This window comes from Oncorhynchus masou, chromosome 22 (genome assembly GCF_036934945.1).
Source record: "Oncorhynchus masou masou isolate Uvic2021 chromosome 22, UVic_Omas_1.1, whole genome shotgun sequence".
NCBI lineage: Eukaryota > Metazoa > Chordata > Actinopteri > Salmoniformes > Salmonidae > Oncorhynchus > Oncorhynchus masou.
Genome location: NC_088233.1, coordinates 30,821,146 through 30,833,402, shown reverse-complemented (window position 1 = coordinate 30,833,402; position 12,257 = coordinate 30,821,146). Strand labels below are relative to the sequence as shown.

Sequence of the window (12,257 nt, the reverse complement as noted above, 5' to 3'; positions counted from 1 at the left end):
AGTCAGTGCAGGCAGAATCGTTACGCTATCTGACGTAAGGCAATGAAGCCAGCCAGTTATTTACTGCATCAGTCCAAAGTTACCAGAACAGAGGAAAGGAGAGGTGGAGAGGAAGCCACTTTGAGCTATTGAGGTGTGAGAGGGACATGCTAAACCTTGAGGAACATACAACAGATTACACAGAGAAGAAGACACCAGGAAACCATCTTGAGAACATTCAGCAATAATTTATTTTCATAATCTGAAAAACCACCAATTCTTCTCATCTGGACAATCCATCATCAGGTGCCAACAACACCATTTAGAAAAATGGAAAGTTCCTATACAAAGTCTTAATAGAAAAAAGAATAAATTAACTGTGGAATTCAGTATTTTTTTGTGTCAATTCCACATAGTTTTTTTCTACAACACCTTTTTTCCGTCAGGTTACAGTTGAAGAGAACCAATAAAATCAGGTTACATGCTCTATGGTCTGGTGGTGGGTGTACTACTGCCTAAAGGGATGGTCTTTGCTCTGCACAACGTATTAAAACTATTGACAACAATGAGGAGAGTCTATATCCTACGTGACAAAGCGGTAACTGGTCGTCATATAGCACCTGAAAGGATTTTTACTATGTCAGAATTTAGAAACAAAAACCAAAGAAACAACTAATACTGGTTCATATAAAAAGGAACATGGTTATGTTAAAACCCCCACTTAGGCTTACAGTGAATGTTAAAACCCCCACTTAGGCTTACAGTGAATGTTAAAACCCCCACTTAGGCTTACAGTGAATGTTAAAACCCCCACTTAGGCTTACAGTGAATGTTAAAACCCCACTTAGGCTTACAGTGAACGTTAAAAACCCCACTTAGGCTTTCAGTGAATGTTAAAACCCCCACTTAGGCTTACAGTGAATGTTAAAACCCCACTTAGGCTTACAGTGAATGTTAAAACCCCAACTTAGGCTTACAGTGAATGTTAAAAACCCCACTTAGGCGTACAGTGAATGTTAAAACCCCCACTTAGGCTTACAGTGAATGTTAAAACCCCCACTTAGGCTTACAGTGAATGTTAAAACCCCCACTTAGGCTTACAGTGAATGTTAAAACCCCCACTTAGGCTTACAGTGAATGTTAAAAACCCCACTTAGGCTTACAGTGAATGTTAAAACCCCCACTTAGGCTTACAGTGAATGTTAAAAACCCCACTTAGGCTTACAGTGCCCCTCTGTAGAGTACGTACAGGAAAGAGGTTGATAAAAGAGTTAATCTTTAACTATAAAAATGTTTATGTTTCTATGGAGTACAGACAGTATGGGCATAGGGGACCTAGAAGAGTGTACAGCACACATCATCACCACATTGGGTTCAAAGGTCAGAGGGGCCAGGAGTCAAAAGTCAAACTGGGGGTTTGGGGGTGTTGTCATGGATATAGAATGCTTCTCTGTCTAGGAGGAAAAGGTGAGTTGAGAAGGGGAGTATTTTTGTTTTTTTGAGCATGCATGGAATGGTGTGAGCTAGCAGAGGTGTCTCATCCATGGGAAATGGTCAGGCTAATGAGCCTTAGCCTAGCTGATGTGGTTCTAAAGAGGTAAACAACAGGAGTTCAAAGTTCATAAGAAACACAGCATTTTTACCAGGACTTTGCAGTGTGGCAGGGTTGGGGGCCGTGAAACTCGTTCAAACTGAAGGCAATTCAGTCCACCATGCCGCTTGGTGCAAGTTCAACTAATTTGACGGGGTCAGATTTTTGTGCAACATATAAACAATGTTTTCAGATGTTTGTTTTTTTAAGACTCAAGGGAGAATATAAGCCTTTACAAAGGACAGGCAGTGAGAGAAGGACTGCAATTCTTTGCTTTGTTTGGGGTTTTGTACACTGTCCACACATACAGCATTACAACAACGTTGGGCAGAGGCTTCTTTTCCCCAGCAGAAAACCAGAAGGTGTGCTTTAAAATACCCGCTTAAGAATTTGTTTGTGACAAGAGTTGGTCTATGTAAGCGAGAGTTAAAGAGAACTACACGTTCTCTTTGAGTCACAGCTGTGTTACAGCGGGATACGGTGATGGCCTCCATTACTAAACAAAGGTCAGTTCATTGATGTTCATTGATGACATTACCTACACAGTAATGGTGCTTTCAAGACAACTGGGAACTCATAATAAAACAAGATCAAATCATGACAGTGATCTTCAGGTTGGAGAAGTCGGAGCTTTAGGATGACCCCCGAGTTTCCGACTTGGAATTCCGGATGACCGTTCAAAACAAATTTTCCCAGTTGGAGCTTGTTTTTTTCCCCGAGTTCCTAGTTGTCTTGAACGCACTGAAGTCCAACGTCTGAGATTTCCGAGTTCCCAGTTGTCTTGAACGCACTGAAGTCCGACGTCGGAGATTTCTGAGTTCCCAGTTCTCTTGAACGGGCACAATAAAAGCACAATGATATAAACACCCTTCTGGTGCCGGGGTGACATTATTTATATTCTAGATATGTGTGTGTTACTCTTATATAAAGTCTGGATTTACATTTTACATCGTGAATGTGTTGTTATGCAGATGTTCTTAATCCCCTTTTATGTATCAAAAAGCCAGGATGAGAACTAGATGAAAACTGCTTCTCTATATAGTAGGCCTTTAGTCTTCATACATAGTGTGCAACTGTGTATGTTGTGCTCTGGTAACAACACTTAGATTGAATACTTGACACAGTTACAATAGTCAACACCCCACATAGCAGATCCAGCTCGGATTGGTATATATACCTCCCCTGATGTTCTTTTGGCTCTGGGAAGCAGGTTCTCTATATAGCAGACACTGGGCTTGTTCGACATTGCAGCCGACAGTGCAGGTGACTGCTGACTACAAATTACCTTTCATCATAAATAACTTATTATTATTTGTAGATCAGTCAGTCAGTCACAATGTACCCATGATATATCATAGTTTTGATGCTCTCGAACACAGCCACTTCCTCTGCTAGACTAGGAACCGGGCCCTGTGGGATTTGTAGTTATATGGTTTGTAATTTTAGTGAGTGGCTGTTTTCAGTGCTGGGTTACAGTACAGACTTTAAGCACCACTATAGATGGCACTGATGAGAAAAGTGTGTGTGCCACAAACAAGATGTGTGTGTTCTGACTGGTGATAGGAGAGACTTTAGGCAGAGAGAATATAGCCTGAGATAGTGACCTGTACAAAAGAGTACCCACTGGAGTTTACAGGCCTCATGCCTGATCTAAATGTTTACCCTCAAATATACTACCCTAGTGTCTGAGACAATGACCAATCGGGGAGTTGGACAGACAGATCGATGTCACAGAGACAGTCCTTAAATATGGGTTGCCTCCCATTTTTAACAGAGGACTGCGCAGAGTCAGATATCACAACGCCTCGAGAAGTGTTTAACATATCACCAATTTTATCATATGCGCAGCTCGACTATGAAGGAGGGGAGTGCCCTTCGCTGCAGCTGTGTGATCGATCAGCTCCACAGCATACGCCCATCACCAGAGAGAGAGAGGAGTGGGAGACACACACAGTCCTAAACATCCAATCAGCTTTCACTTCTTACCAGGAAGTGAAACGAAGGGGTTGATCCAGATGAAATAGGCCACTGAAAGCCTGCAGATATGATTGGAAATAAACACCCAAAACTATATGTGGTCTTAACCTGAAAACTGCTACACATATAGCTACAGTTTCAACCATCACAAACTCAAGACATTGGCTTTCAATGAGATTCCTTGCATATTGTGGCTTGGCATTTCAGGACCCAAACCTTGAATAAGTGTCTGTGGCCTGTGGCACAGTCTGTCCCCGTCTATCTCTGATCTGGCTGAGCAGGGCCCCCAGTCTGTCCCCGTCTATCTCTGATCTGGCTGTGCAGGGCCCCCAGTCTGTCCCCGTCTATCTCTGATCTGGCTGTGCAGGGCCCCCAGTCTGTCCCCGTCTATCTCTGACCTGGCTGTGCAGGGCCCCCAGTCTGTCCCCGTCTATCTCTGATCTGGCTGAGCAGGGCCCCCAGTCTGTCCCCGTCTATCTGATCTGGCTGAGCAGGGCCCCCAGTCTGTCCCCGTCTATCTCTGATCTGGCTGAGCAGGGCCTCCAGTCTGTCCCCGTCTATCTCTGATCTGGCTGAGCAGGGCCCCCAGTCTGTCCCCGTCTATCTCTGATCTGGCTGAGCAGGGCCCCCAGTCTGTCCGTAGTCTCCCAGTACAGCTGACCACAGTCCCCCAGTATACAGTAGTGGCAAAACATCCCAGTCCAGGAGCTCACTGCTCAGTAGAAGTGTGGATCATCCCAGTACAAGAAACTAGTTGATCAGTGTGGCTGTATGTTGTACACTACCAGTTCAGATTACTGACATCCCAGTAGACGTGCTGAGCAGGATCCCAGTAGAATTGATCAGTCTTTCAGTTCCTTTGAGGACTCCTAGTAATGTGGGGTGTAACTCCCAGTATGATAAACCAGTGTTCCCAGTGTGTCCATGGGACTGGTGCCATTGGTCAGCCAGATGGATCTTTGGTTGTGGGATAGGAGTTGGGATTGGGATTAGGATTTTTGGGAATGTTTGTATGTTTGCCTAGTCTTTCAGATAATCTAGAATTCTCCAATAATCCACTCTGCAGTTTTTCTGAAGAGTGAAAAATATTCTGAAGGTTTTTATAAAGAGGGGTGAATTGAGTCTCTCCCGCATTTTGTTGTTGTAGAAAACGATAGAGAAATAAACTAAAACATGAAACATGAAATGAATGAACCTAGCAGATCAAGCGTACACACAAAAAGGTTCAGAACATGAGCCAAAACACATGGGAGCACACTGGCAGCACACTTGGGTAAGGGGTAGATATGAGACAGGGCCTGGTGGGCTGAGTGTAGTCTGGGTTTACCCCTCCTCCCCCTTGCCCATTCCTGGTTATCCTTGGGCTCAGACTGGAGCAGACTCAGGGTCAGGGATTAAAGGTCAGAGTTCACGCTAAGAGTTCAGGATCGGAGGCTATGGTTGGCTGTTCCACAGCAATAGTCGTGATGGTCCTAGAACCCCTAGTTCAGCCAAGCCCGATATACACAGAAACTGATAAAGGGAAAGATGGATGAAGGGAGGAATGGATGAGGGTCTCCTGCCCATGATAAGGCCAATCTAGTCAGCACTGGAGGAGAGGTTGGTGGGGGCTGTAAGGATCAGTTGAGATGTTGGAGGTTGAGTCAGTAAGGATCAGTGGGTGGTGGTCAGTAGGTCAGACCAGGGTTCCAGGTTTGGCCTTGTCGTGTCCGTACCACTGGACATCTGCCAGCTCTGAACACAGAGGACTGCTGAGGAAACAGCTATCATTGAATGACCTGCATAGAGAGAGAGAGAGAGAGAGAGAGAGAGAGAGAGAGAGAGAGAGAGTGAGAGAGAGAGAGAGCGAGAGATAGATAGATAGAGAGATGGTTTGATGGTTACTTCATTTGCCTAGACCTAAAGCTTTTGTGAAAACAATGTGCACAATCCATGATGCCTTTACTTTCTTTTCCGGCCTCATTTCAAACTGATCTCTCAATCCTCCTATATCTCTGTCTCTATGGCAGCTCACACGTCCTGTTAGTGTACTAGTCTAAAACTACACTAGGTGACTAGAGTGTATTTATCACTCCCCTTCATGGTTTTATAATGAATTAACTGGTATTATGGTGGATACACACTGTGGCTGCTGCTTTGCTATCCTTGAGATGGACTGAATGAGAGCACACGTCATGGACAAGTCAACAGTGAGAAATGCCATTGAGCTGAATAAGTTCAAGTTCAATCAAAGATGGTAATACAGTACACTAGGGCTGTCCCTGACTAAAAAAATATCATGGTAAAAAAAAAAAAAAAAAAGAGTTGTCTGTTCTTTCGACCAATTTGATTGGTAGAAATATTAAAACGTGTGTTTTTCCATATACAGACACATCCTATTGTATTGTAATCAAATCACACATAGCTTATCTGATGCTTTAAGCAAACTGTTCGATTAAGTAATTAAGAAACACAAATGACTCGAGGGAGGCCGACCACAATTGATTTGATTGTGCTGCCTGGCTCAGACTGTGTGATTAGCACACGTTGTATCTCTCTCCTTCCTGCTGCAGCGACCACCATAGAACATCAACCGTGTTTATAGTGTTGTCTCTCTCCTCCTTCCTGCTGCAGCGACCACCATAGAACATCAACAGTGTTTATAGTGTTGTCTCTCTCTCCTCCTTCCTGCTGCAGCGACCACCATAGAACATCAACAGTGTTTATAGTGTTGTCTCTCTCTCCTTCCTGCTGCAGTGACCACCACAGAACATCAACAGTGTTTATAGTGTTGTCTCTCTCTCCTCCTTCCTGCTGCAGCGACCACCATAGAACATCAACAGTGTTTATAGTGTTGTCTCTCTCTCCTTCCTGCTGCAGCGACCACCATAGAACATCAACAGTGTTTATAGTGTTGTCTCTCTCTCCTCCTGCTGCAGCGACCACCACGGAACATCAACAGTGTTTATAGTGTTGTCTCTCTCTCCTCCTTCCTGCTGCAGCGACCACCACAGAACATCAACAGTGTTTATAGTGTTGTCTCTCTCTCCTTCCTGCTGCAGCGACCACCACGGAACATCAACAGTGTTTATAGTGTTGTCTCTCTCTCCTCCTTCCTGCTGCAGCAACCACCACAGAACATCAACAGTGTTTATAGTGTTGTCTCTCTCTCCTCCTTCCTGCTGCAGCGACCACCACAGAACATCAACAGTGTTTATAGTGTTGTCTCTCTGTCCTTCCTGCTGCAGCGACCACCACAGAACATCAACAGTGTTTATAGTGTTGTCTCTCTCTTCTCCTTCCTGCTGCAGCGACCACCACAGAACATCAACAGTGTTTATAGTGTTGTCTCTCTCTCCTTCCTGCTGCAGCGACCACCACAGAACATCAACAGTGTTTATAGTGTTGTCTCTCTCTCCTTCCTGCTGCAGCGACCACCACAGAACATCAACAGTGTTTATAGTGTTGTCTCTCTCTCCTCCTTCCTGCTGCAGCGACCACCATAGAACATCAACAGTGTTTATAGTGTTGTCTCTCTCTCCTTCCTGCTGCAGCGACCACCATAGAACATCAACAGTGTTTATAGTGTTGTCTCTCTCTCCTTCCTGCTGCAGCGACCACCACAGAACATCAACAGTGTTTATAGTGTTGTCTCTCTCTCCTTCCTGCTGCAGCGACCACCACAGAACATCAACAGTGTTTATAGTGTTGTCTCTCTCTCTCCTTCCTGCTGCAGCGACCACCACAGAACATCAACAGTGTTTATAGTGTTGTCTCTCTCTCCTCCCTCCTGCTGCAGCGACCACCACAGAACATCAACAGTGTTTATAGTGTTGTCTCTCTCTCCTTCCTGCTGCAGCGACCACCACAGAACATCAACAGTGTTTATAGTGTTGTCTCTCTCTCCTCCTTCCTGCTGCAGCGACCACCATAGAACATCAACAGTGTTTATAGTGTTGTCTCTCTCTCCTTCCTGCTGCAGCGACCACCACAGAACATCAACAGTGTTTATAGTGTTGTCTCTCTCTCCTCCTTCCTGCTGCAGCGACCACCATAAAACATCAACAGTGTTTATAGTGTTGTCTCTCTCTCCCTCCTGCTGCAGCGACCACCACAGAACATCAACAGTGTTTATAGTGTTGTCTCTCTCTCCTCCTTCCTGCTGCAGCGACCACCATAAAACATCAACAGTGTTTATAGTGTTGTCTCTCTCTCCTCCTTCCTGCTGCAGCGACCACCACAGAACATCAACAGTGTTTATAGTGTTGTCTCTCTCTCCTTCCTGCTGCAGCGACCACCACAGAACATCAACAGTGTTTATAGTGTTGTCTCTCTCTCCTCCTTCCTGCTGCAGCGACCACCACAGAACATCAACAGTGTTTATAGTGTTGTCTCTCTCTCCTCCTTCCTGCTGCAGCGACCACCACAGAACATCAACAGTGTTTATAGTGTTGTCTCTCTCTCCTCCTTCCTGCTGCAGCGACCACCATAGAACATCAACAGTGTTTATAGTGTTGTCTCTCTCTCCTCCTTCCTGCTGCAGCGACCACCACAGAACATCAACAGTGTTTATAGTGTTGTCTCTCTCTCCTTCCTGCTGCAGCGACCACCACAGAACATCAACAGTGTTTATAGTGTTGTCTCTCTCTCCTCCTTCCTGCTGCAGCGACCACCACAGAACATCAACAGTGTTTATAGTGTTGTCTCTCTCTCCTTCCTGCTGCAGCGACCACCACAGAACATCAACAGTGTTTATAGTGTTGTCTCTCTCTCCTCCTTCCTGCTGCAGCGACCACCATAGAACATCAACAGTGTTTATAGTGTTGTCTCTCTCCTCCTTCCTGCTGCAGCGACCACCACAGAACATCAACAGTATTTATAGTGTTGTCTCTCTCTCCTCCTTCCTGCTGCAGCGACCACCACAGAACATCAACAGTGTTTATAGTGTTGTCTCTCTCTCCTCCTTCCTGCTGCAGCAACCACCACAGAACATCAACAGTGTTTATAGTGTTGTCTCTCTCTCCTCCTTCCTGCTGCAGCGACCACCACAGAACATCAACAGTGTTTATAGTGTTGTCTCTCTCTCCTTCCTGCTGCAGCGACCACCACAGAACATCAACAGTGTTTATCTCGTTGTCCGTGTTGCTAAAGCTGCAACATAATTACAGCCATTTCTGACAGAAACGTTCATGTTACCGAAATCCCTAATTTGTTTAGGAAAAACATACCCTATTCCCTTAACCCTTGCTCTCTTTATGTAACAAATGTACGCATTGCATGCATGTGACCAATAGGGCCTGACCTATAGCATATCATAGTCACTTCATTAAATTGGTTATAACAAACTCAGAACACCATAATGGATGCAGTGGACGTGACTAATACACTTGAAAAGGGGACTGTTTACTGGTTGCTCAAGAGGTAAAGGGGAAGTCAGATGTGTGGAATAAATTTGACTAACTAACTACTACTGGAGATCAAGAAAAAGAAGGTAAGGAGCCAGCTCTGCGTGTGTATTATGTGCCAAACCGGGGCTGTTAGATTACAATATCATTTTTTGTTTGAAACAACACAAAATAAATTCTAAGTGTAGCAGAGAGTCTGTTGTAATGTATTTTTTTGCTTTTTGTAAAGCCTTTATTACAGCAAAGACTAAAAACATTTGCATTCAGTCGTGAATGCAATTTCTGAAATGGAACGGTTTAGGCCTATTGATTGTTTACGCTAATTATTCAATGGTTGCTTTGTTATTTTATTTTTAAAACTAAAAAGCTTGATTGCATTTCACATCATGAATGACTTGTATGCTGTGTGATGACATGAACTAATGAATGATTGATTGATACAGTAGCCTATATAAGTATTGAATTACAGGCCTAAATTAGTTATGGGATTAAGACTAAACAGGATGTGCTCTGAGGCCATGGTGGTTATAAAAGGTTGCCATACTAAGCCTACTAATGATAACGACATTACTTATTATTCTATTGATGAACATACAAATAATAATAATAATAACAATAACAAGGAAATCAAGGGAAAAGGAGGGTTATTGTTATTAATATATTTTGTTGGACAATTTGGAACAGTGTAAAAGACACTAAATGATTATAAATAATACCAGAGGCTGGTCTAAGGTAAGAACATATGTAAAGCCTTTATTACAGCAGAGCAAAGAGATTGGCTGGGTGTGCACGGAACCAGTAGGTTATTAAACAAACACTCAAACTGGCAACAGAAGCAGGATCGGTCCTATTTCTGTAAATATACAGTGCATTCGGAAAGTATTCAGACCCCTTCCCTTTTTCCACATTCTGTTACCTTCTAGCCTTATTCTAAAATGGATAACAATTATTATGTAGCATTGAAGGTCCTCTATCATTCTTAAATGGAAGAAGTTTGGAACCAACAAGACACTTTCTAGAGCTGGCCGCCCGGGCAAACTGAGCAATCAGGGGAGAAGGGCCTTGGCCAGGGAGGTGACCAAGAACCGGATGGTCACTCTGACAAAGCTCCAGAGTTCCTCTGTGGAGATGGGAGAACCTTCCAGGAGGACAACCATCTCTGCAGCACTCCACAAATCAGGCCTTTATGGTAGAGTGGCCAGGCGGAAGCCACTCCTCAGTAAAAGGCACATGACAGCCTGAATGTTCCGTTTACTTGCACATTAGGAAACCTGGCACCATCCCTATGGTGAAGCATGGTGGTGGCAGCATCATGCTGTGGGGATGTTTTTCAGCGGCAGGGACTGCGAGACTAGTCAGGATCGAGGGAAAGATGAACGGAGCAAAGTACAGAGTGTTCCTTGATGAAAACCTGCTCCAAAGCGTTCAGGACTGGAGACTGGGGCAAAGATTTACCTTCCAACAGGACAACGACCCTAAGCACACAGCCTAGACAAAGCAGGAGTGGCTTCGGGACAAGTCTCTGAATGTCCTTGAGTGACCCAGCCAGAGCTCGGACTTGAACCCGATCGAACATCTCTGGAGAGACCTGAAAATAACTGTGCAGCGATGTTCCCAATCCAACCTGACAGAGCATGAGAGGATCTGCAGAGAAGAACTGTAACGGGTTTCTTCCTTCTACTCCTCTGATGAAGAGCGTGGCAGCGTGGTTCGTTAGATACATCTTTAATGTTGAAGAAAACACGAACAATACAAAACAACAAACGTTGAAAACCGAAACAGCCCTGACTGGTGCAACAAACACAGAGACAGGAACAATCACCCACAAACACACAGTGAAACCCAGGCTACCTAAATATGGTTCCCAATCAGAGACAACGATAATCACCTGACTCTGATTGAGAACCGCCTCAGGCAGCCATAGACTAATCTGTACACCCCACACAACCCCAAGACGAAACACACTACAAATAAACCCATGTCACACCCTGGCCTGACCAAATAAATGAAGATAACAGAATAAATATAGACCAGGGCGTGACAAGAACGAGAGAAACTCCACAAATACAGGTGTGTCAAGCTTGTACCCAAGAAAACTTGTGGCTATAATCACTGCCAAAGGTGCTTCATCAAAGTACTGAGTAAAAGGTCTGAATACTTATGTAAATTTGACATTTCAGTAAAAATATATATATATAAATTAGCAAAAATGGCTGAAAACTTGTTTTTCCTTTGTCATTATGGGTTATTATGTGTAGATTGAAAAAAATCTATTTAATGCATTTTAGAACAAGGATGTAACATAACAACATGTGGGAAAAGTCAAGGGGACTGAATACTTTCTGAATACACTGTATATGGATGTTTTATAAAGCCAGGCACATTTAATAGGCTGTTGATTATAGACCTAATTAAGTTGGGGTTTCCTCTCTCCTCATTTTCTTAGGCAATGAAGACAAGGGCTGTTTTCTCCTCTCTTAACTCCGCTGCTGCTTTCGCTGCATTGTTGTCAATATGCTGGTTAACTTTGCTATTATAAACATAGCAACATGGTCTAGGAAAAGGCGCCAATTCAACAGTGCACTGATGTGTTTCAGAACCGCGGACAGCGACCACTATTCAATGTGGGAGAAAGCACATTTGTGATAAAATAATATTATTTTAATTTGTGTTTCACCATTGTTCTTACATAATATCACCATATACAATTTCAGAAGCATGTCTTAGTAATGGACTGAGCCATCCCCACGGCCCCCACAATGGATCAGTCCACTCAGACAGATGTGAATCAGATAGGTGTCCTGTAGACCATATTTAAAAAAAAACATTTTTTGCTATTGCTCGACTAAAGAAATCTCAGTCGACCAACAGCCTATCGACCAAATAATCGACCAGTCGACTAAATGAAGTCAGCCCTACAGTACACGGTTAGAAAAAATGTGTTATCTAGAACCTAAAGGGTTCTTCAGCTGTCCCCATAGGAGAACCCTTTGAGGAACCTTTTTTGGTTCCAGGTATACCTTTTCCACAGAGGGTTCTATATAGAACCCAGAAGAGTTCTACCTGGAACCAAATAATACATTTCCTATGTTGACAGACTTTTTTTCTATTTCTATTTTTTCTATACAGTAGTGAAGGTTAGGGTTTACTGTAGAGAGCAGCTACAGGCAGAAACAGGGACAGCCAGACACAGCAGACATGCAGTCCAGTTACAGCCATAGAAACAAAGCAGATAGAACACACCATTCCCAAACCTGCTATTAGAATGGATTAATAATGGGAAGACCCTATTCAACTCAGCAGTTGGTACAATACTTAGAATCTAG

At 43.8% G+C, this 12,257-nt stretch overlaps 1 protein-coding gene across 1 annotated transcript in view; it reads right to left on the bottom strand.

Annotated features, from left to right (window-relative positions):
• Nucleotides 1-207: 207 nt before the first annotated feature.
• The window catches only part of LOC135509311 (FERM domain-containing protein 4A-like), a 106,276-nt gene continuing 94,226 nt past the window's right edge, over nt 208-12,257 (bottom strand). Inside the window, 1 exon segment of the mRNA XM_064929854.1 lies at nt 208-5,325. Within this exon segment, the coding sequence (XP_064785926.1) occupies nt 5,223-5,325 (103 nt within the window). The 3' untranslated portion in view covers nt 208-5,222.